This window comes from Aythya marila (genome assembly GCF_965140915.1).
Source record: "Aythya marila genome assembly, chromosome: 4".
Taxonomy (NCBI): domain Eukaryota; kingdom Metazoa; phylum Chordata; class Aves; order Anseriformes; family Anatidae; genus Aythya; species Aythya marila.
In genome coordinates, this window is record NC_139045.1 from 55,931,454 (window position 1) to 55,954,237 (window position 22,784).

General features: G+C 34.5%; 1 protein-coding gene across 8 annotated transcripts in view; it reads right to left on the reverse strand.

Moving 5' to 3' along the window:
- The window catches only part of PCDH7 (protocadherin 7), a 285,619-nt gene that overhangs the window by 119,788 nt on the left and 143,047 nt on the right, over positions 1–22,784 (reverse strand). The window contains exon 4 of one of the 8 annotated variants that reach the window (XM_082759488.1): positions 4,741–5,169. The exons of the other annotated variants lie outside the window; for them this stretch is intronic. Within the exon in view, the coding sequence (XP_082615614.1) occupies positions 5,120–5,169 (50 nt within the window). The 3' untranslated portion in view covers positions 4,741–5,119. Of the gene's footprint in view, positions 1–4,740; positions 5,170–22,784 lie in introns of those variants that run through there. 8 annotated transcript variants of the gene reach the window in all.

Here is a 22,784-nt window from a genome sequence, read left to right on the forward strand (position 1 = left end):
GACACACTTGCACCAAAATAAAATGCTGACATAGTCACACACAAAGACCAAAATTGAGAGAGGAGGGGGGAAAAAAAAAAAAAAAAAAAAAAAAAAAGTAATTTGACATTCTGAGGAGCTTTACTTTAAACCTGCAAGTTCTAACATGAACCTTCACATTCAGAGCTACATTGGCTTTGACCAGGCTAAGTATGTATGAGATAAGTGTCAAGCTACACTTAATCAGTTTTTAGAAAACAGGTGGTTTTTCTGTTTATAAGAAGGGAAGACTACTCAAAACATTCATTCTGATTGGGGAAAAAAAGATTCAGTTCTTCTCATTTGGAGGGTGCTAAATATCACATTCCACTTCCCTGATGATGATACACAAACACAATGCGTAATCTACGCAGAGGGTCCTTTGCCTCTTGCCAAACTTTTGACATTGTTTATGCAAGGTCAAGTCTCTCTGAGCAAGAGAAATGGGAAACACAAAAAAAGTGTTTCCATATTAGTTTTTAGAACATTTGGTTGTACTGTACAGGGAGGAATGGAAATGAATGGGAATTCTGTTTCATATCTTAGTATTTTATCCAACAACTGCATGATACACAAAAATAGCCTTGGGATCAGGGATCATAATCTTAGATGTTCCCCTCCTACACGCAAGTACAGCGTTGCTCATAAATATTATTACTTTTGTTTCTTAATAACTTTAGCATGAAAAAAGTACTTGGAAAACTCCTTGAGGTGGATTTGGATGTCATTTATCTGAAGGCTAACCCAAGCCTATCTCCCACTCCAAGGCAACTTATGGTAGTCAAAGAAATAAGTTTGATCTGATTATGTAGGTTATTAAAGTCAATGACCTATTTTTTCTTTATGCTAGTAATATCTTGAGCACTAGCACATTCAGAACATTTTATGTCTGTCATTTTTCCTGTGATTCATTAATATGTTAAACATCAACTCAAAGACCAAGTATTTTTCATCTGTGTTTGTCATGTGCAACATAAATTCCAAAAATGCACGTTTCAAGGTGCTGTAAAAACATTAGGAGGTACTGAGGGATCTTGGCTAATTTATCTAGCCTTAAGTACCCGCATTTGAAAAATAATTAATCTGTAAAACATTCCAGATTTTTTTAATCCACCTTACACCCCTAAAGGATGAGAACAAAATAGCTGAATTGTTGTAAAAGAGGATTAGTAAATTACTCTGCTTTCTCTATCTACTTAACCACACTGGGTGGTCTGCCCCCAAAATCTGTCTGCTAGCTATCCAGCTGGCAAGTACAAACTACTGTCTGTTGAAACTACAGCACAGCTGTATGAATGCCATGAAGGATTCTTTTCCTGCGCATATTACAATCCAGTTATTTAACCCTGGCTAAGCTGGGAAGAAAGCTGCATTAGACAAATAAAATGCATAACGCAACCTAATGTTTCATACACTCATGTCCGTTATTTAATATCTTTTTTTCCAATATAAAAAAATGCCGGTGAAGTAACACATGTGCAATTGCTAGAAAATAGTTAGAAATAGTTAGTTAGTATGCTGACTATGTCTACTTTATTTGTGAGTTAGACAAACTTATAATAGAGCCTGGAAATAAAGAGCCAAATTCCCTTACACTTTACTTTTACAGAAGTCTATGGGATTGCATTGAAGATGCAATCAAAATGGACTGTTGCTTGTACGCTCAGCTTGTTTGATCCTAGAGGTATTCAAGTGCACTGAGCTCCACAAGGGGAAAAAAAATTGTCAAAGAGAAATTGCAAACCATCTACACCTACCATTTTACTGATGTCCAGACAGCAAAGAACACAGCAGACCTGAAAAAAGTAGGTGATGCTCATCTAGAAATACCAATGCACCCTAGCAGTTTACCCATTACGTAGACTTCTTGGAAACAGATGCACAAGAAAGGGGAAGTATACACAATGCATCATTTTCTGTGAAATTTTTCTTCTTCTCTGTTACTGGGTATAAACTGAAGGCAGCCTTTCTGCTAAGATAAATAGTTTGAAAGCATTGACCATAAAGCCACAGGGAAAAAAATAAAAACGTTCTCAAATCACTCACGTGGCATCTTTTACTCATATTAGCTAATCTTCCTGAAGTAACTGATCACTGGAATTTCCACCTATTCCTCCGCTTTTCTTTTGAGGATGAAAGACTGTTATAAAACAGCAGGCAGCACCAAAGGAATGCTGCTCTTCTGGGAGATGTAGCAGATGGCCAGATAATGCAGCGTGATTAATAAAGAGAATCTTATAGGGACCAAGCTTTTGCAGTGTGCTAGAACAGGTGGCCATGGTTAGCAGGTGAATACTAGCTTGAGTGGTTTGTTTTTTTGGTGGGGGGCAGTGGTTGTTTAAACTTTTGCTGTTCTGATTAGCAGATTTATTTTGTTTAATATCAAGGAAAAAATGAAGATTTTTTTTCCTTCACTCCCACCCCAAAGTTATGTATCTAACTCAATGCTCAACCATCTAAAGTAGTAGTTTACTATTTACAGGTGCTTACTCTGCTTCACTTGAAGTCAGTAAATTATGCTTCAGAGTATATTTAAGCATTTTTTTTTTTCCATTTTAATTTAAAAGTGTAGTCAACTTAAATAATTTCAGAATGTATGCTCATAATTTGGCCAGTTTCTACCACTTAGAAGGTTAAAGTTGGCTCCATTTCCACAACTCTCTCTTACTTAGAAAATAAATTGGGAGTATAATCTTAAAAGAGGGAATTCTTTAATTTAATGCAGAACTATATCCATTAAACACAAGTTTTCGCTTATATTAGGGACACTTCAGTTACCAAAATTGTGCTCAGGTCAGCTGGTACTTTCATTAACAACATATTCTGTGAGCCTGGGGGACGGGGGGGAGAGAGGGGGGAAGTGTGGGGGAGCTAAAAGATTAATTTAACTGCAGAAAAGTAATATTGCTAAGCCTGATGAGAAGCTGAACATCTGACACATCCATAAGATAAGAAACCCAATGTTGAATTGGGAAATTACATTGTTATATGTTACTATTAGAAAAAATATAAAAAATTAACACATACTTTTACATAAAAGCCATGTGTCACTGTAGGAAATTAAAATGAAAATAACAGATACAAAATAAAACTGAAGAATGGTCCAAGGAATATTGCCCTCTCTTCATTGTAGAACCATGTCAACCCAAGATGACTGCTTACTTTCCTTTTCCCTTTCCTTTTTCCTCTCAGATAAACTTTTGTTTTTTAATTCTTATCCCAAACATGACATTTAACTATTTCTATACAGATCTTACTCAACAAACAAGAAGGAAAGATGTTTCCTTTGCACCTGAGAATATCAGCAAATAAAAATATGCCTCATTCTGTTGATCTTTAAAAGAAAATTAGGCATCTACTTGGATTTCAGACTATGCTATAGGGCAAAAAGCCCATATTTTTATGGTGCAAAGCTAGAGATCTTCTCATAAATCATTCATCATGTAAAAGAAATAAGTATTTTCTTCTATGTATAGGAATTCTAGTATTAATATATTAAAGGAAATAGAAGAAAGAAAATCTGTTGATTTTGTATGACAGTAAAAGCCTGATGCACTAATAATTATCATTTCACTTCTTTCAGAGAAGCGTAATGCCATTAAGAGTTTCATCCCAGCAACAGGTGAGATGGGGGAATCAGAAAGGTAAAAGTGTGTTAACTCACGGGTTGAGATGAAGACAGTTTGCTAGGTAAAGCACAAGCAAAGCAAAACAAAGAATTCATTTGCCACTTCCCATTGGCAGGCAGGTGTTCACACACTTCCAGCAAAGCAGGGCTCATCACACACATAACAGCTTCTTGGGAAGACAAATACCATCACTCCAAATGCCCTTTCTTACCCCAGCTGTTATTGCTGAGCATGATGCCATATGGTGTGGGACATGCTTTTGCTCAGCCTGGGTCAGTTGTCTTGGCTGTGTCCCCTCCCAGCTCCTGGTGCACCCCTAGGGAAGCACCAGAAGCAGAAAAGTCCTCGGTTCTGTGCAAGCACTGCTCTGCAGCAAGTAAAACATCAGTGTTATCACCACTATTTTAATCAAAAATCCAAAACATATTGGATGAGCCTCTACAAATAAAATTAACTCTGTCCCAGCCAAAACCATGACATGAATGTTAAGGATTCAACACCGGCTTCTTCGTATTGCAGAAAGAATACAAACACACAGGGTCAAAGAAAAAATACAAGCCTGAGAAAGCATAAATCTGTATCCTACTGCCAGACACAGCTATGAAAGTAGAATGCTTGTTCTCTGGATATTCTGTGTATTTCTTCTATTACTGAGCACATATTACTGATCCAGTCCTGGGAACAAAAACAACAATTCAAGACTCCTTCCTGTGATTATAACAGTCAGACAGAGAATCTTGTATCCCAGCCCAGCAGTTCTTTATTCATTTTACACAAGACAATCATTGGATAATGCTTGGTGGTTAAGGCACTCCTGTGGGTTGTAGGAATATGAATTTCAAGGATCTGCTAAAACTAGAAAGACTTGAATCCCTGTTTGCCTGTACAGCTAAATTCTTTCATTCCTGATCTACACTGGCATAAAAGAAACCCATAGAGATAGCTTAGAAGACCTTAGAGCAAGCCAAAGAAATCAGGAGAAGGAAAAAAAAAAGGAAGGAAAATACCTATTCTGAGAATCCTTGTTCACAGTTCTCGGATTTTGTCTAGCACCAGAGCTTAAGGATGTAGAAAGGTAGCAGCAATTAAATACTGTTGTATATATCCACCAATAAGAGTGTAAATGCTTGGAAGATTAGATTCAGCTAAGTTGTTTTGAGGTTATCACTGACAGGTAAATGACAGATGAGTACTTAAAGAAAGGAGATAAACAACTAGCTTTTTTTTTTTTTTTTAATTTAGTTATAAGAAGTTATTTTGCATCTGCCTTACCTAATTTCAAGCCTCTTAACTGTCAGCTCATTAAAAAGACAAAACAGGATTTTATTTATTTATTTATTTTTTTTTATAATCACACTACCTTCCATCACAGAAAAAGTGAAATTCAGTGATCCTAACAGGATTGGGCTTGGGTCAATCCTGAATCCTCTTGAAAGGCCTGTCTTATGATGTGTATGTACTGAAAGTGTTCATCAGAAAAAGACTTCCAAGAAGTGACTTCCAGTGAAGTGACTGCTGATACCTGTTTAGAAAAAAATAATAGTCAATTTGAAAAATATTTAATTTAATGGCCTTAAAGGAAGGAAAATTAAGATAACACCCAGAGCTTTAAAAAAATTGATTTTGTTTAATCATATATTACATGACCTGGGAGATGGTCACTACTCCATTCATACTGATATCTCACATTTATATAAGAATATGAAGGGTTACCAATAAATCAACATAGGGAAAAAAAAAAAAAAAAGGATTCTGATAAAATGAGGACATTTCATATAGCAAATGACCTCCTGACCATACTGGAAAACCAACATGGGCTATATTGAAAAGGGAACAGTTCTGGCAAAACAACCTGACAGTAATTTGCTGCATCCCTTAGCTGGTATCAATGCAGTAAAGGCCATGAAAATTGAAACATGGTTCATTAACTGTGTGGGGGCTTTTGATAACCAACTCTGATATCTATGTTCTCTCTGATGACCAAGAATAATCTGCACTGCAGCAACATGATGATGTGTTTCAGTGCATAGCCTATTGACCACCTGCTGCTTAATATGCTACAGATGATACTTTAACAATTCAGAAGAAGCTAGGAATAGACAAGAAAAAGCCTCCCATCTGAGTGAGCTTCAATCTACATTACCAAAAAATCAGCAAGTTGAGATAAAAAGATAAGGAAGCTATAATTCATAATGAAACTCTTTTCCCTCCTGAACTTCAGGATGAAACCTTCACTTGCAAATAATAAACAGTTAAGTGAATTAAAGTGTTTCTACTCAAAACATAAGTAAGCCTGCTGGAACAAACCTTAAGAGAAGGCTACTTAGAAGTGCCAGGCTCATTACTTAAAATGTAGTAGGAGAACAAGAGGTTATGCTTATATATTGAAAGAAGGAAGATCTGACTGGACATAAGGGAAAAGGAACATAACTGTAAAGATACCAAACAGGAGAGCCAGTTCATATTATTAGGTTCTGGAATCTCTGTCCATGGAGGTTTCCAAGATCCAACTGAATACAGCCTTGGTAAGGACTCAGTCTAAATTCAGGGTTGATCCTGCTTTGAGTATCAGGCTGGATTCAACAAACTTTCTTCTGAGCTGAAATGATTCTATTGACAAACCAATGACAGCCAAAGATGTCTGAAATTTTCATGCTATTTTGTAGATGTATTATCTAAATATACAGATGTATAATGCAGATGTTTAGAAGAAACCAGGACTTTAAAAAGAAACAATAACACGCAGTACTGGTTATCTAGCATCTATCTAAAGGGGAAAATCATATTTTTTAGTCCTCTACAGTCAACAGGCATATATATATATATATATATATATATATATATATATGTTTGTATGTATATATATATGTATGTATATATATATATATATATATATATATGAATAAACACAATGAGGTGCAAAGTAAGGATCCATCTTTGCTTAGCTTCCAAATAAAATCAAAGTAAGAAGTAATTAAATCTTTTTTTTTTTTTCCTATAATTAAGAGAACATTTAACATTCACTGGGGCAGTATGTTAGGTTTAAAGTAGGTAAGCTACTATGAGATAAGTAATTACTTCAAAATATAGTTGAACTATTTTCAAACTAAAAGCTTTGTAAAGTGAAAGGGTAGCCCACTATTGCTGCAGAAATTAATTATTACTTTAGGGTTGAAACTTCCTTCTTTTCCTGAAAACTCTGTTGCCCTCCCAAGATCCTCAATTTCTGAGGTAATATTTTATTTTGGTATTGAAGCAGAACTCAGGATAGTCAGTTACTGAATAAAGATTTGCAAAAGCTTGTATTAATACAGAACAGTTTCTTCGTTCCAACTTTGTAATTTGAGAAAACAATGTGTTCTGCTTGCCGTAACTGTAAGATACAAAGAATCTTGAGAATAAGTTTTAGTGACATCTATGGAATGGCCTCAGGGATAAGGTAAAGAGTTCTAAATTCTACACCATAATTCCTTTTTATCCTGTGGAGCTTTGGCATAGAGTTTAACCAAGTCTGAGAATTTTGTTTACAGATGAGAAGTTGTTGCCTACTTTTAACAGCACTAAATAAATTACAAAGCTGAACAATGGTATTTCGATAGCATTTTGGAAAATTCTTTGTCTTATTATAAGTAGTGAAAGAGTTTTGATCATTGCAGATTAAAATGTCTATCTTCATCCTTAAGTATAAAGTCCTTACATTGCTATCTATTTTGTGTATTTAAGAAAGAATTAGTATATAATTATTCTCTCTTCTAGGAAGTGAAAATTAAGTCTGATCCCTATACATGGTGCATAAAATGGATAGTAAAGTTTCACCACGCTTTGAAACAAAATATATTTAAGGAAACTAAAAGCAGAAAAAAAAACTTTGTATCTTGCTCTGACAAGTGGGAAAAGTGAAAACAACAGACATCTTACACTGTTTTGTATTCATGTAATAGAAAAATTCCTCTCCAATATGTTTCTGACCACTTAAGATGTGTGTTTGTGTTTTATCTAAATCAGTCTTCTAAGCTATCTACAAAAACACTTCAGGTTACTTCTACACTAGCAAAGTTGCAAACAATAAAACTCAGTATCCTGATGCCAATACACTGACTGAAGGTATACTGCACACTACTAGTGATCATTTCTAGAATTTTGAATAGTAAAGTTTAGAAAGAGAAATTTGAGAGAACGTCAAGAGAAACAGAATGTATGATCAGTTATTCCATCAGTAACGTGAGCAAGTATGCAAGCAAACTCAAACATTCCCTGAAAGCTTCCATTTTCCATTCAGTAGCCACAATAAACATAAATTTACTGAAGAAACAATTAAGTAGAAAGATGTATGCATGTCTCCTTCTGAAGCACAGCATATGCTAGATACCTCACGTGCTAGATAAGTTTCCCAGAAGAGTTAATCCATGTAAAAGGGATTGCTGATTTGATGCCAAGGGCAGTGAGACCTTGAACAATCTGCTGAGTAAGAATGGGGTCAGATAAGTTAGAGCTGCCTGAAGCCAAATTGAAGCCATTTTTCTCCAGGATAAAAATCAGAGGGAAAAACATAAACAAAACACATATTCATCTCTGTTTCTCTATCTGGCAAGTCTGGTTAAGCTGTTACAGCAGAGGATATGCTGCTACAAACATGTTTGCATGATAAGAGAAATTTCTAGCACTATTTTTGAAAAACTGTAAGGAAAATGGGGGGAAAGAAGCCAACACAAGTATGCAACTTATAAACATTGTGCAATCAATTAACTTGTTTATGTATTATTAGTTTAGAAAACCACATTAATAACATAGATATCTTCAACTGTAAATAATAAGTCCTCTCAGTAAATGGAGGCAAATGCAGAGGGGAAAAAAAAGTCTGCCTTTATTTCATGTTTCTCTTCAAAAGAAAATAGAACTTGGCTACATTAGCTGGAGATATGAAATCTCTAATGACTTCTAGCCTCACAACATAAGCTTAGTCAACATCTGGCATGATATTCTACACTTAGAAGTCTTAGTCTTGACTGACTAGATTTAGGCATGAAGCCAGAGGAAATGGTGAATCACTCTGAATCTCATCAGTCTGATATTGTTAAATCAGCAGAAGTCAGTTGAAGAAAGATGTTGTTTGTTTTAAGCTGCCTAAAAGGCACAGCCTAATACTGAACTGAATTGAAATTTCTCTGGTTAGCACAGTCATATTTTGGTTAACCTTTATGTTGTTGTTATTGTAATTGTTATACAGATGATAGCATATGTTAAATGTAACTGTATATGTTAAGTGGAACAAAGTTTTAGTGAAGAGGTTTCTCATCTGGAAGCCACAGAAATAATTTCTAGTCACAACAAGCGTCAGCATAGATTTATTGGTTTTGTCCATAAAAATCCTATTAAGATGACAGGACTACTGTGTGATTTATTCAAATAATTTGAATAAATCAAACACCTGTGAATATTCTCAACAATAAATAATTCAGAGAGAACGAGTACATATGGCTGAACAATCGCTTGACGTAATTAAAACGGTGACTGACTGCCTTAAAAGAGAGCTGAACCCTGCTAACAGTATGACTAAAAAGCAGTCAGATAACAGGTATGAATAGCAGCTTTTCAGACTCATTTTGTATTGATTCATATGGCTTATCCATATTATTTCATCCTGTAATGCAACCAACAGTCGAAACTCAAGCAATTACAGAATAAATGGGCTTCTGCAATTGCATATCTAAGTCTTTATTTCTCTTTCATAAAGACTTCAGTTTGAATTCCAGAGAATATAAGCAAATTACAAACACATCTACAAAATTAGGACCTTCTTTATGCTAGGAGGAAACCCAAACAGCTCAAATAGCAGGTGAAACAGAAGTCACCTAATAGCCCTAATAGCCTGACTCTCCAATATAAACAAGAGTAAAAATCCAACATCTATGTTACAGGCCATCAATGGTTGTCTCAAAGCCTTCAGAATTCCTAAACATTAGACATTAAAAATCTTTGGACTCATAGCATGTGCTAAATGTATCACTAACCAGATAAAATCATCAGAAGACAACCATCTAATGAACATACAGGTACAGAAACTTGCACAAAAACATATATTAAATATATTTGGGAAGTTTGAGAGCAAACCAGAGACAAGTTCAGGGCATTAAATACTTGTGAATATCTTCTATATGTAGAAAGCAAGCTACTAATACCACATGATCTTAAAACATAATAAACATAATACCCATTTCATACTTGATTGCAATACCTTTTTTTAAAACAAACAAACAAACAAAAAAAACTATATTCCTCTTATATATAACAAAGGGATACATAGCCTACAGCACACTAAATCTTCAAAACTGAGTACAGGTAGTTTATTTGTACACCAAGGTGAGGAGCATCTGCCCTGTGAATGAGATTGGAAGCTCTCTCCGTATATGTCATTTAGCTTACTGCTGTAAGATGCTAAAAGGATCTGCAGCATCTTTTGCTATCATCTTTCCTTCAAGTTGGTAACTCCATTCTTTAATAATTGTAAGCATCACTGTAGTTTTTCTTTCAAGGACAGTTTCATTTGTCTTTTCTTTTACTTATATATAGGAAAAAAAAAATCATGTCATTATCTTTTAGCAGTTATTTCGTGAATCTTTTGCCATAGTGAGATTAGGCCACAAAATTATAAAAAATATAAAGGGTACATTTTGATTTGGCTTTTAGCCAGGATGAATCCTTGCTGTTCAAACCTTATGTTGTTTAAATTGAAGGTTTAACTATCGCTGGCATGTATTCTGGAGAATGACGTGCTTTACACACACACTTATGAACATATGCTGGGTAGAGTTTAAAAAGCCAGTATATAACATCGGTCATTGCCTTAAATTTCTTCAGAAACATAAATGGGACGACTTTTGGTAAATGACACCTGAAAGCAGACCACCATATCTACTGTTTTATATGAATACAAAGATATTAAACATTCAGAGTACCTGAAGGGTTTCCCAACAATTCTTTAGGTGGTTTAAGTCTTCACAGTTATTCTCATGTTTAAAAGCTTCATTTTCTACTCAAAGAGCATAACTGACTAAAGATGCTGAAATATGCTGTGTGAAAGGGAAAATGAATCTTTTAAACATATAAAACTCCTTTAGTGCTGCCCTTCCCATGGGACACATTGAAGATAAGCTAGAACAGATAAGTAAAAAATATCATAGAAATGTTGTTCACTTCCTACTTTGAAGTGAACAAAGTTTGCTTAACAGAAGCCTTTGTTTTTCAAAAGTATATTACAGGAAAGAATGAAATTAGGTTAAATTATAGATACATTTTAATAACATTAAATATATATATATATATATATATAAAAAAATAATTAGTTACCTTAAGTATCTTACCTGCTTAATTTGAATGCAATCTCAGAAATTACAGAATCATATAATCAGCATACCACAAAAGTCAAATAATAATCCAATAATTTTACGTGTTTGTTCTACAAGGGAGCTCCTCTGCCCTTATAATTGTTTCCAATTTGTTGGTCTTAGTCTTTCAGCATGGATTTTTAGTATCGATTTTTGAGTTGAGAAGTACATCTGAAGTATGTTCTTTAAACAGAAAAAAAAAAAAATGCTGCCATCATGACATTTATTGCTAATGACCAAAACATACTGACAACTTGAACCTTCTTACTTGAAGAACTTTTAAAAACTAAAAATCATTTTATGTTTCTCCTGTAGAACTTTTTGATTCTTCAACACCTGTGTAAAATCCTACATACTAAAATTACATGAGCTTCTGAATGTGCAGTTCAGAAACTGGTGTTTCTTCCATCCATAAAAGAATCCTATCTAGAAGAATTAGATTTCTTTCACAGGTTTTCTATTTTGAAATAAAGTTTGCATTCTATTTTGTACCTTCAAGTGCAGAGCTGCTTCATCCAACATTACTGCCTCCAATACAAGAAGAAATGGAGCTTGAATAAGCTTCAAATCAAGTTTTTGGTCTGCTTTTCATATTAAAAAAGAAAATAAAATGAAACAAATATAACAAACAAACCTATCCCACATGAAAAGAAACATCTCCCTCTACTCCAGCTTGTGGCTAAGCTCTAAAGACTGAAGCACTGTAGGTGTGCCCAGAATTTCATATTGGCTAACTCTGGACAGCAAACATAGCACATATTATTTGTTTTTGTTTTCTTTAGCTCTTTTATTTATTTACAGTTACCTTCACAGAAGTTAAAGATTTGAGTTTCAAAGTCTATTCTTGATGTGCACCTGAAAAGCAGAGTATACAAGTAACTATTTTTCTTTCCAAGTCATCTGCTAGCTCTACCTCCCACCTCATAAGCCAACTTTCTTTTTCTTCTCTAAAGCATACATGATCTCATTTGCAATTACTACCTTATTTATTAATTTTAATAAGCTTGTTATTAATGCTCAGTAAGACCTGGTTTAGGTTGACCCTTGCTCCCCTATTATCGCAAGATGTGCCTTAAATCTGACCCTTATTTTGATAGAATGTCTACCTCCTTGGCCTGTAGAGGTCTCATACACTCAGACTTCAAGGAAAAACATTGTTGCCTGTTGCATTTTTTAGAAAATGAGGAAACTTGAAAGCATAAGCCAACAAACTTACTGTCTTATTAGTAGATGCTAGAACCCTCCATGCATTACCCATCAGGTTAGTTAGTTATGATTCATTGGCACAGCTGTGACTCATTACACTCAACACTGACTATAAAGGTAATAGAAATGATTTTCTTCCTAGAAGTCCTAATGGTCTAAGGGAAAAGCCCTGGCTGTCTGGCAATACTTGGATTTCGTTATATTGGTTGTCAGATAACAAATGTATTTTTCTTTCAGGAATGAGAGAGATCCTCACTTTTTTATTTGTTTGTTTTTATAATGACCAGCAAGTAGTATGTGTGAAGATGTGACTGCCTGAGTACTTGTTTACAATGTGACCAATAGATAGGAACGGTGGCTCTACTCAGGTTATACAGCTGAGCATGACTTCATGGCAGCACTGACTGTGGCTCAGCTCAACCTGCTGTTGATGGTTGTGTGGCCAGGTGAGGGTTCTAGCTGGTAAGCAACACATTGTCAGCTCACTTGGCAGAAGCTAGCTGTGATTACTACCTTCCAGACAAGATGGATGCTTTCCTGAATTAATTAACCTGCTTAGAGTTTGGCTAATAGTGTCAGTTAATTTGACTAATTTTTAGAAACTGGAACCAAAATCTTACAGCCCATTCATCTGTGTTAGAGGAGACCTGTGTCAAGATTTGGGAGCACTGTCAGTGGAGAAGCAACATCTCTGTTATTTCAAGAGGTGTCAATGTCATAGGAATAGGTAACAGTGCCCTACGGATGTATTCTGCTTCCTAGAGACAGTGGTAAAGGGAAGCATCTATGGTCAGGCTCCAGAATCAGCTCATGTAAGTGAAGGAGTAACTAATCTGTTTAAGAGCTTTGAGAAGCTGCAGTTCAATTTTCAGCCTAATGAACTGGTTTGTCTCTGGTCTTGAGCAACTGAAGCTTCAACAACTGTTAACAGGGAGCTGCAGCTTGGCATCCGAGTCTTACACTGTAAGTACTAAATTTGTTCTCAAAAATAAGTTATAGAGTATAGGTGGTGAACATGTCTTACCTTATACCATTGTTAAAGCCATGATCCAATTAAAAATAATGCACGTCACAATCTCCAGAGACACTTTGATGCAGAAACATTCAACACATCTACTGAAGTATTTTTGGTCTTCCTTTTTTTTAACTTAAGAATGTTAATTGGAGTGTAATTGAAGATGATGTATCAAATAACACTTGAATATTCTCTTATTCTTTGCAGGTTAGTTTGTCTGTTTTCCAAACTACCTTACATTATTCTAATGATTCAAAGCAATATTGTATTGCAAAGACCACCACCGTTTCTGCAAAAACCAAAGAGTGGTTTAATATTTGTCTGACATCTTGAATCATTACTAATTATTTCTACAATGCTAACACAAAAAATTACTGCTTCTGGAATTGGATATTACCACTTCTGTTTCTTTTTTTCTTGTTTCTTTAAAAAAAAAAAAAAAAGAAACAGAAGAAAAAAAGAGGGAAAAAAAAATAATTGAATATTTTATAGAAACTTTTTCTCTACTGCATAAATGTGTTCTCTCTATATATCTGCATATACAACTTTGCATGTATGTTCCTTGTGGACTTGACTGTTATCAACAACTCAGCTAGAATACTGCATGTACAAGTCTTCATCCAGGCTTCTGGAGAATTTGCCAAATTTGTGGGTTTTTGCCAATACTAGATGGCTTTAAAACAAATGCTTAAAGCTTGGGATCACTCCACACAGATAAAGGAAAGGAAGAACATTGGCTTGGAGACCACAGACTTAGGCTGAATGAAGAACTGCACTGCAAAACATTTTGTACTTAAAAATTTTGACTATCTCAGCCCCGAAATGGAAAGGACTAAAGGCGTAAGGACAAAAAGGAATGAAGTGGCCATAAAATCATTTTTCATCTTCAAAACTGTAGACTGTCTGCCTCATAACAGAAGTGTAAAAATCGGCTTTTCTTTCTTATTAGTCGTATTAAGAAGGAGCTCAACCAAATTTATAGCAGGAAGTATATGACAAAATTGTCTGTGAGAGAATGGGACTGAGTGGGAGGCTTCTTCCACTCTGTACTGTCTCTGTTTTATGAAAAAAATAAATCTCAAGGGTAATCTTTTCAGAAGAATGAATATTTAGAGTTGCTGTTACTTCTTCCATATTGCATGGCTTTACTGAAGGAAATGCTTTCTATGTCTTTCAAGAATGTTTTAATTCCAACATGATTTGGCCTATGGATTTTTCTTGAAAATAAAAACTAGCCATGTTAGATCAATCTTTATTATTTGATTGGAGATATATAAACAACTGACCTTTACAGATCAAGTATGGACTGGGTATCTTTAACAAACAGGTCTGTAAAACACTCTTTGAATAAAGAATAGGAACATGGTCAAATCTGTGCTCTTCTCCTTTTTCTCCCCACAAACAACATTCCTTTGTGCTACATAAAAAGTAGTTTCTTGAACTGAAGATTTAAAAAAAAAAAAAAAAAAAAAAGCCTTTAGAGTGAACCATTCCTTTTTACAGCAGACAATAAAAAGATGAGAATTTATGCAGGGGATAAGTTATGTTATTTGGATATGCCATACAATGTTGCACCCTAACAAAAGGTCCTGTATCGCTCAGAGACCTAAGTAAAAAAACACCCATATTCTGTTTGCATGCTGTTAAGCACATGCTACTGTAGGGAATGATCAAGCAAAGCAAAGAATTAGGTCATCTACTATATCTTCTGCATAATAATGTCAACTTTTTCATGGTAGACTTCATTTGGGTAGTTTTAAGGAAAAACTATTATCATATGTTAGGTTTTGCTCTGAATTTTTCATTTTCAGTGCTCTAAACAAACTAGGTAGGAAAAAAAACTAGGATTTTTTTTTAACATATGTCTACAATTGTTATTAGTAGTTTCCTTGGTATTTTACTGTAAGACAGGAAATCACCAAGCAGTGATAAAAAATATTTCTGCTGCAGCATGTCCTGCTGCTTTATTTTTGCACCCCTGCAAGGTTAATAAGCTACATGATATATTATCATCATGATGTGATGTTAATACTCACAAGAGACATTAAGTGTTTTGCCATTTATTATACTTGAAGTCAAACAATTTCCTTTACCATTAGTATAATCAACTATTGACTACAAACCCTTCACAGAAAAAAGATTTTAAAAAAGCCCAAAGGATTTCAAAACCTACACAGCTACCAAGAGTAACTAGAAATCAAAAGAACATTGCTTTTCTAGAGAATAAAATTATAAATTAATTGGATTTTTCCTTCATATTTTAACATAATATTAAAATAAATGAAAACAATAAAAATAGTTCAAATGCAATTATATAATGTAAAGTGAACTCCAAAAAAAAAATAATTAACAAAAATAAGCAACAGTAGTAGTAGTGAAATTTGAATGTAAAAGGTGTGGGGGGGAAAGGTTTGGAAGTTGTTAAGATCTGAGCAGTATGTATACCAAAGTAAGTGCAGTTTATAAAGAAATACACTGTAGGATATTATTGCCTGTAATATCAAAGAAGAGAATTCTGTTTCATATATAGAATTCACTTCTTGAGAAACTATTGACTTAAATCGGGTTTGACTGAAACAAAACTCCTGTGGTCAGGGCAGGGAGGGAACCACCACCACTCTTTTAGACTGCTGGTATTTCTGAAGAATTCATGCCCTTCTTGCAAGGAAAGTCCCTCTCTACACCCCTCCCTCCCTTTCCCCATTCTCCTCCCACTGAGGGATTAGAAATTGGCATATGACCAGAATGAAACACCACCTTGAATATAGGAACATCTTTTAAGCCAGCATTTTAAAGAAAGAATATGTTCACATGTAAAAGAGCAACTGAGCTTTAATCTATGCAACAAGAGTTCAAAGGTCAATAAACCTAGACAAATTTTCATAAATAGCTCAACAATGACAGAGAGGTTCATGGGTGCACTAGGAAAGAAAGTGTGAATGACCTAGAATCAGAGCCTTGTCTACCTACCAGCTTCTCTTCCACTACCACTCTACTAATTCAACAGAAGGAATAGAAAAACACTGCAGTGTATGCCAAAGTACCTATGTGCTTGAAATTATTAAAATCCATTTTCCTTATATAAAAAAAAAAAAAGCATAATGAAGTATTTAATGCATTTTTTCTTATTTAGATTATGATTATTCTTAGCTAGCTGAACTTAACCTTTAATTGAATGTAACATAAATAATTTAAAACGTTAGATTTATGGCTCCTTAAAGTGTAAGAAAAATGTTAAGTATAATCCTAGTATAAATATAAAATGCCCTTTTCTCGTTGTCTCTAACTAAAGAATCTCATTTATTATAATTAATGCTGGAAAGTTACTTTTGTTGAAGCCATTTTCACGTTAGTGGTTATACTGTTGTCACATAATTATCTGCTGCAAGTTTCTTTATTTCTTATGACAATTACAAAAATTAAAAAGCTGCAGCTACGTTGGCTAATATGTTTCTGGAAGGTTTGCATAAGACACACGCTTTTTAAAGTTATTAAAAACCCAAAATGAAGCATAAATCTGCATTTTGGAAGAACTAAGAGGCATCTTCACGAATATACAATTTGTGGCATTGCTTCTTCCTTTGAACTCCAAAACTATCAGAGAATAGACTATCATTTTTATCAGGAAGCTGTAAAAAATATTTTTAAACACCTACAAGGATGATTTAACATTGCGTTAATTACAGTGTTAGCTATTTTTTCATGCGTAACAGAAGGGTAATTATTCTTTACGCCTACCAAAACATTCAGCAAAATGACCTGTGTTACCTCACAATCAATAGTACTCCTATATACTACACTAAAATTAAGTCATTGTTCAAAAGATTATTTCTTTAAGATACCCAAAATACAAACACATACAAATTCTCTTGAAAACTACTGTATTGTGTTAAAGTTAGGTGTTAAGATAGGAAAGGCCCTTCACTACAGCTGCTGGAGTAGTGGAAGCTTTGTGAACTTCCTCTTCCCCGACGTGCAGAGACAGTAGATATATTTGTTAATAATAAACCTTTCAGGGGAAAACAAAACAAAAATAAAACAACATCTAGGTCTGGAAAGAGTCAGAGCAACCTGAATTGAGCACTGCTACTTCCATTATAAAATCAATAGCATGGGCACGTAGAGCTTAGCTTACTTAATACACTTTTCTCATCCCTGGGGGAAAATATTTACTTAGGAAAAAGAATATTTTGTGCCATATCTAGCCACTGTATGTCTTTTCCCTTGTTTTTTTGTTTTTCTTTGTTTTTTTTTTCATTTGTTGACAAGTATGCGTTTGGAAAAAAACAATGAATATAAAGATTCTCTGAAGAGTGAGAATAGCCAGGGTAAAGGCTGAGCTTACTTTACCTAGTGCTTGGAAGTAACGTACATGAAAGTTTCCGTTATCAGCAGTCTTCGCTTGGAGAAGCTCACTTCTAAAGAATTTCCTATTAACTTTATGAAATAGATTTTGCATCTGTTTTTTTGATTAACAAATTAGCTCATTGTCTCACACTGACTGCAGCAGACCTGAAAAACAGATCCAGGACTCTCCAGCTCTTGGTATCTATTCTCATACATGCTGTGAAATGAACTCTTAAGTTGCACTCAAAGGTGGAAGTTGCTTATTTCTTGCTGACGCAGCATGATGCAACTGCAATCCTTGCATGATGCAAGGATTACTATTTGGCTACCTGAGTGGCTGATTAATCACTGATTAATGGTTTGCTTACTGTTGGAGTAAGGGTATCATTTTATTTACCTGTAATTAATTTCCAACTTTTTTTTGTAAAGTGTTTTGTTGTTTTTGTTTAAGTCTTAGAAGTCTTATGTCATAGACATATTTTTGTTTTCTTTCTCTCACTTCACCAAAGGTAGGGTCTTTGCAAGAAATCTCTACTAAGGTTAAAAAAAAAATAAAATAGTTTTCTCTACTTGACTGTAGTAGTAACGGCAAAGATTTCAAAGTTTGTCCAAGCTCAGGTTTCAGACTAGACAGTACACCAAAATTTTCATAAAACCTTTACCTGCTAGAAAGCTGAGGAAAAATTAATAAAGTCCTCTCACTGTTTTCTTTAAAAATAGTAAGATGATCTTAACATTTGTCTTTTTTTTTTTTTTTTCCTCAGGTTTGAATTCCAGTTATCAGAGATTTGGAAAGAACAGACATCGCATTTTTTGTCGGATTTTCCATGACACAAAGCACCACAGCTCTCACTAAGCTCAGCAACATTTTATGTGATGCTATGGGAGAACAAGTCATGCTATTTCAGAATTGGCTATATATATATATAGCGAAGACAATAATCACTGATAGAGTAAAAAAAAGTAAATGGTCTTTTGCTCTAGGTAATGACATTATTTTATAGTAGGAAGATTTCTAAATATAATTATCTTTACTAGTCATCTTAATGATTCTTCTTCTGCATTTCCTTTAGGAGTGTCTTGTGGGACATACAGAAGTGCCAGATTGCAGAAATGTTATTTTTGCTAAAGCCACAGCTCCAGGAGTTATGAGCAATATGAAATATATATATATATATATAGCTAGCCTTCAGGTGTTAAAAATGAAGCACAGAAATAGCAAAATAAAGTTGAAAATATCTGAAGGTAAATTAAAACTATCATAAATTCATATATGTCCCTTTGAGGTCAATCTGTTGTCTGGCGTTTTTTTCATTGTTTTGTTCTGAGTTTTAATTTGGTGTGTGTGTGTGTTGTTTTGGTTTTGAACAGAGGTTTTCCATGGCTTCTGACATTAAGATTCTACTATATACAAGCAGCTCAGGAGTTGTAGGAATTAGACAGTTTAATGTGCTTTAGCATACAGCTAGCATTCGATTCAAATTTCTACAATCAATCATTAAAAAATAAAATCTGTAGCTATTTCCTACAATTCTGCATCCCCACTGATAGCATTAGTTATGACACAGTGGTAAGGAACAGGTTGCCTGGTTGAATAGGTTATGTGTGGTGTTTTCACTATGTCTCAGTGTAAAGCTTAAATTAAAAGAAAAACTGTTGCAAAATATAGGACCTATATGCTTTTAAGGCTGGAATTAAATTTAGGTATTTCCAACAGTTAAAGAAACCCTCCTTTACACAGTTGCTACAGTAGTGTGGGGGAAGTTTTAATCTAGCTCCTTACAGATGAATCTTAAGACATGCTGTATGCTTAACTTTATCCCTTGTGCAGAATGCAGTTCCCAATGAAAAAAAAGTAGTGATTACTGCAGCATTGTTTAATGGAAATTTTAGTCCTATATGAGATGTGGAAAAGTAAGAATAACTCAGATTTAGTCTCTCTACAAGAGGTTGTTTTAATTGCTGTAAATGAATAATCCTTTCAGGATTAGTAGCAAAACATGAGGTGGGCAAGTCCTAGTAAACCCTCTCATTGCTTAAGATGTTGGAGATCTTTAAACCAGATTATGAGGCATAACACAGGGATTCTCTGCTCTCCAAGAATACATCAATGATCACAGCAGAAACATTTTTAAAGGCACTTTTATTCCAACTCTCCGAACTACAGAGATTTCTTTGTATTTGATTGTTCTCTCAACATTTATTTGGGAACTATGCTGTATACATGTGTATATATATATATATATATATATGCACATATACATATAATTGGATGAAGATGGGATTATTTATCAATGAAGTAGTCAAGATACTTGGAAAATCAAAGCACAAGAAGGTTTCAAGAGATGTTTGTGAGAGAAAATAATGGAACCAATATGGTAAAGTTTAGAAAAATTTATTTCTGTAAGAGAGCAGAATTTGTTAGAAGTCTCGAGCCTATTAAAAAAAAAAAAATATATATATATATATACACACACATATATATTCAATTCTGATTGTTCCATACTTTCTGGAAGACAACAACTGACCTTATTTTCAGTGAGTAGAATACAAGCATTCCTGAGTTTCATTGCTAATAAAGTACCATTATTTTCCAGAAGACAACACATAGCATTTTTAATTGTGGCAGCATTTAAAAAAACCTCTTTATATTGTGATGATCTGAACTTGGAGGAGTTCCTTCATGTTAAGAGCATTTAAAATTAGGTTAGTACAAGTGCTCAGAAATAGAGGAACCCATTCTGCTTTGAAGTTTATGCCCTGAGTAATCTCCTTTACTCAATATCACTATTCTGTTCAGTAAAACTATTTAAATCCATTGTTGAAATTCAGTCCTAGGTGGATTTTTTATTTCTGCATAAACCTGATGCTGATAGGAAGTGACAGGTTGTGATTAGACAGAAAATTCTGTCCATGATACATACATAGTAGCATTTGGCAGCCACTGTCATGCCAAGAATTGTGGACTTGGTATCAGATCCTTTTTTCTCAACTGTTCTGGTTACACTTAACCAGGATGCTAGTTAATGCTTCCTGGGGGCATGAGCACCTATCCAATAGGTAATGTCCTCTGGGTGTTAGTTCAATTTTACACAAGCAACTTAACTGCCACCTTATTGTAATGACTTCCCATCACTATTGACCTGGTCTTGGTTCAGTTCTCTTACTATTTATCTTCACTGTAATAAACAAATTAGTCTTCTCAGTACAGTTTACTTAAGTCCTTCTCAAAAAAAAAAACAAAACTTCTAAAAGTCAGGTGGCAGTAAAAACAAGTGCCTGGTAGAGATGAACTCTGTTAGAGACTTTAGTTTAATAACTTCCTTAATTTACTCAGTTAATGTTTGTCAAGAAATTTCAGGGTAATGTCTTAAGGTCCACTTAACATTCACAGTGTGAGCAATAGCATATGGGACTCTACCTGGTAAAAGCTAAAGGCAATTGTTTCCTTTTGAACAGAAAAGCACAAGAAAAATATTCACTTATCTGAACCTTTGGGGGCATCTTGAGCTTTTCTGTATTCTCCCATTACTATTTAGATTAGATCTGACTGTGTCTCAGGTTTCTGTATCTATGCTCCTAGCAAGTGAGCTATGCCTCTGAGGAACATCCTTTGTTAAAAATGGTGCGCTGTGACAGGACAGAGCCTGTCCTATGTATTGCCCTTTGTAATACCTAGGATGTATTCCCCTTTGACTCTCAGCCCATGTTGCTTCATCAGAGTCTGTCCACGAACCAGTTTCTCGTGCCATTGTTATTTCCCAAAGTTTAATTCTGCAGATATGGCCATTTCCAGTATAGGTGGAAACAGAGGGTAGGGAAAAATCAATTCTACTCATGCCCTTTGCACACTGCTGTTGAGTCCCTTAGATCAAAACACACACGGAAGACATTTTGGTACAGATTAAAATTTGATATACTTTTTTCCTATTACCCTTTCCCCTCCACCTTTGGTGTCATCTAGGTAGAGAACTATGGGCAGAATAGATTATTTTGCCTTTTTTTGTTTGTTTGTTTTGTTTTTTAATAAAAAAGGATAACATACAGTGTCAAAATTGTTAAATCCTGTTTCCTTTCAGGTCTCCTCAGGCCTATGTTAATTGTTAAAATCTCAGACAGTTGGCCACAACATTCTCAGAGTAGAACCAAAGCCCACGCTGTTTCTTTCCTCTGCCAGTACGCTGTACTTCTGTACAGCAACATGCTGGAAACGGGGTCCCAGTAATAGTCAACTAATGTTGACTATTTTATTACTCTCTTATGTACCTGTAACACTTTTAAGTCAGAATATGCAGGCTCCTTGCATATTATCAGATGGATCAAGCAGTGTTTTTCCAGTGCTTCAGGGCAGCTTAAATATTTTCTTGAATGCTTTACAAGGCATAGTGAAATTTCTATCATCATGCCATTACAAATCTACACTAAGCATAAAAACATTTGGTACATATTTTTTAAGCCAAGATTTAATTTTAGCTTTCTTTGCCTATTTTTTTTTTAACCAAACATTGTCACACAACAATGAAACTTCATTAAATACAGTACCTTAATCATGCTGTGGGACATTGAATCAGACATGTTGAAACACAAAAAAATACTTAAATAGATTGCATTTTAAAAATCATCCTATGTAATAATGCTGCTCTTTCTTCTCCTACCCCCCTCCCCACCTAAAAAACACGAGAAACCTAGAAAACAACTAATGTTGACTATTTTATTACTCTCTTATGTACCTGAACTACAGCTATGTATGGAGTAGCAGAAAGAATCACATTCCCAGGGCTGTCAAATCTACTGGCGTACCACAATAATCCCTGTATTATTACTGCAATAGATGGAATATGAAATGTATGTTAGCACAAATTACGCAATTCAGTAGCAGGAAATGACAGCTACTGGTAATAGAATTAAACATAGAAAGACATTAATAAAATAGCTTATGATACATGTGCTTAAATATATTTTTTTCAAATATTCTGTTAAAACAAAATGGTTTCTATTCTCCACATAGGGAATAAAAGATTGTTATTAGCTAATAGCAGTGGAAGGTGAAATTACATCAGATCTCTTTGCCTTCTGTTCATAATAAAAGCTTGCAATGTCAAATTCCATTGACATGTTACTTCAACATCTCATGATAATATAAATGTCATTGCACTGCCCCAAAAGGGGACACATTCTCCTCTT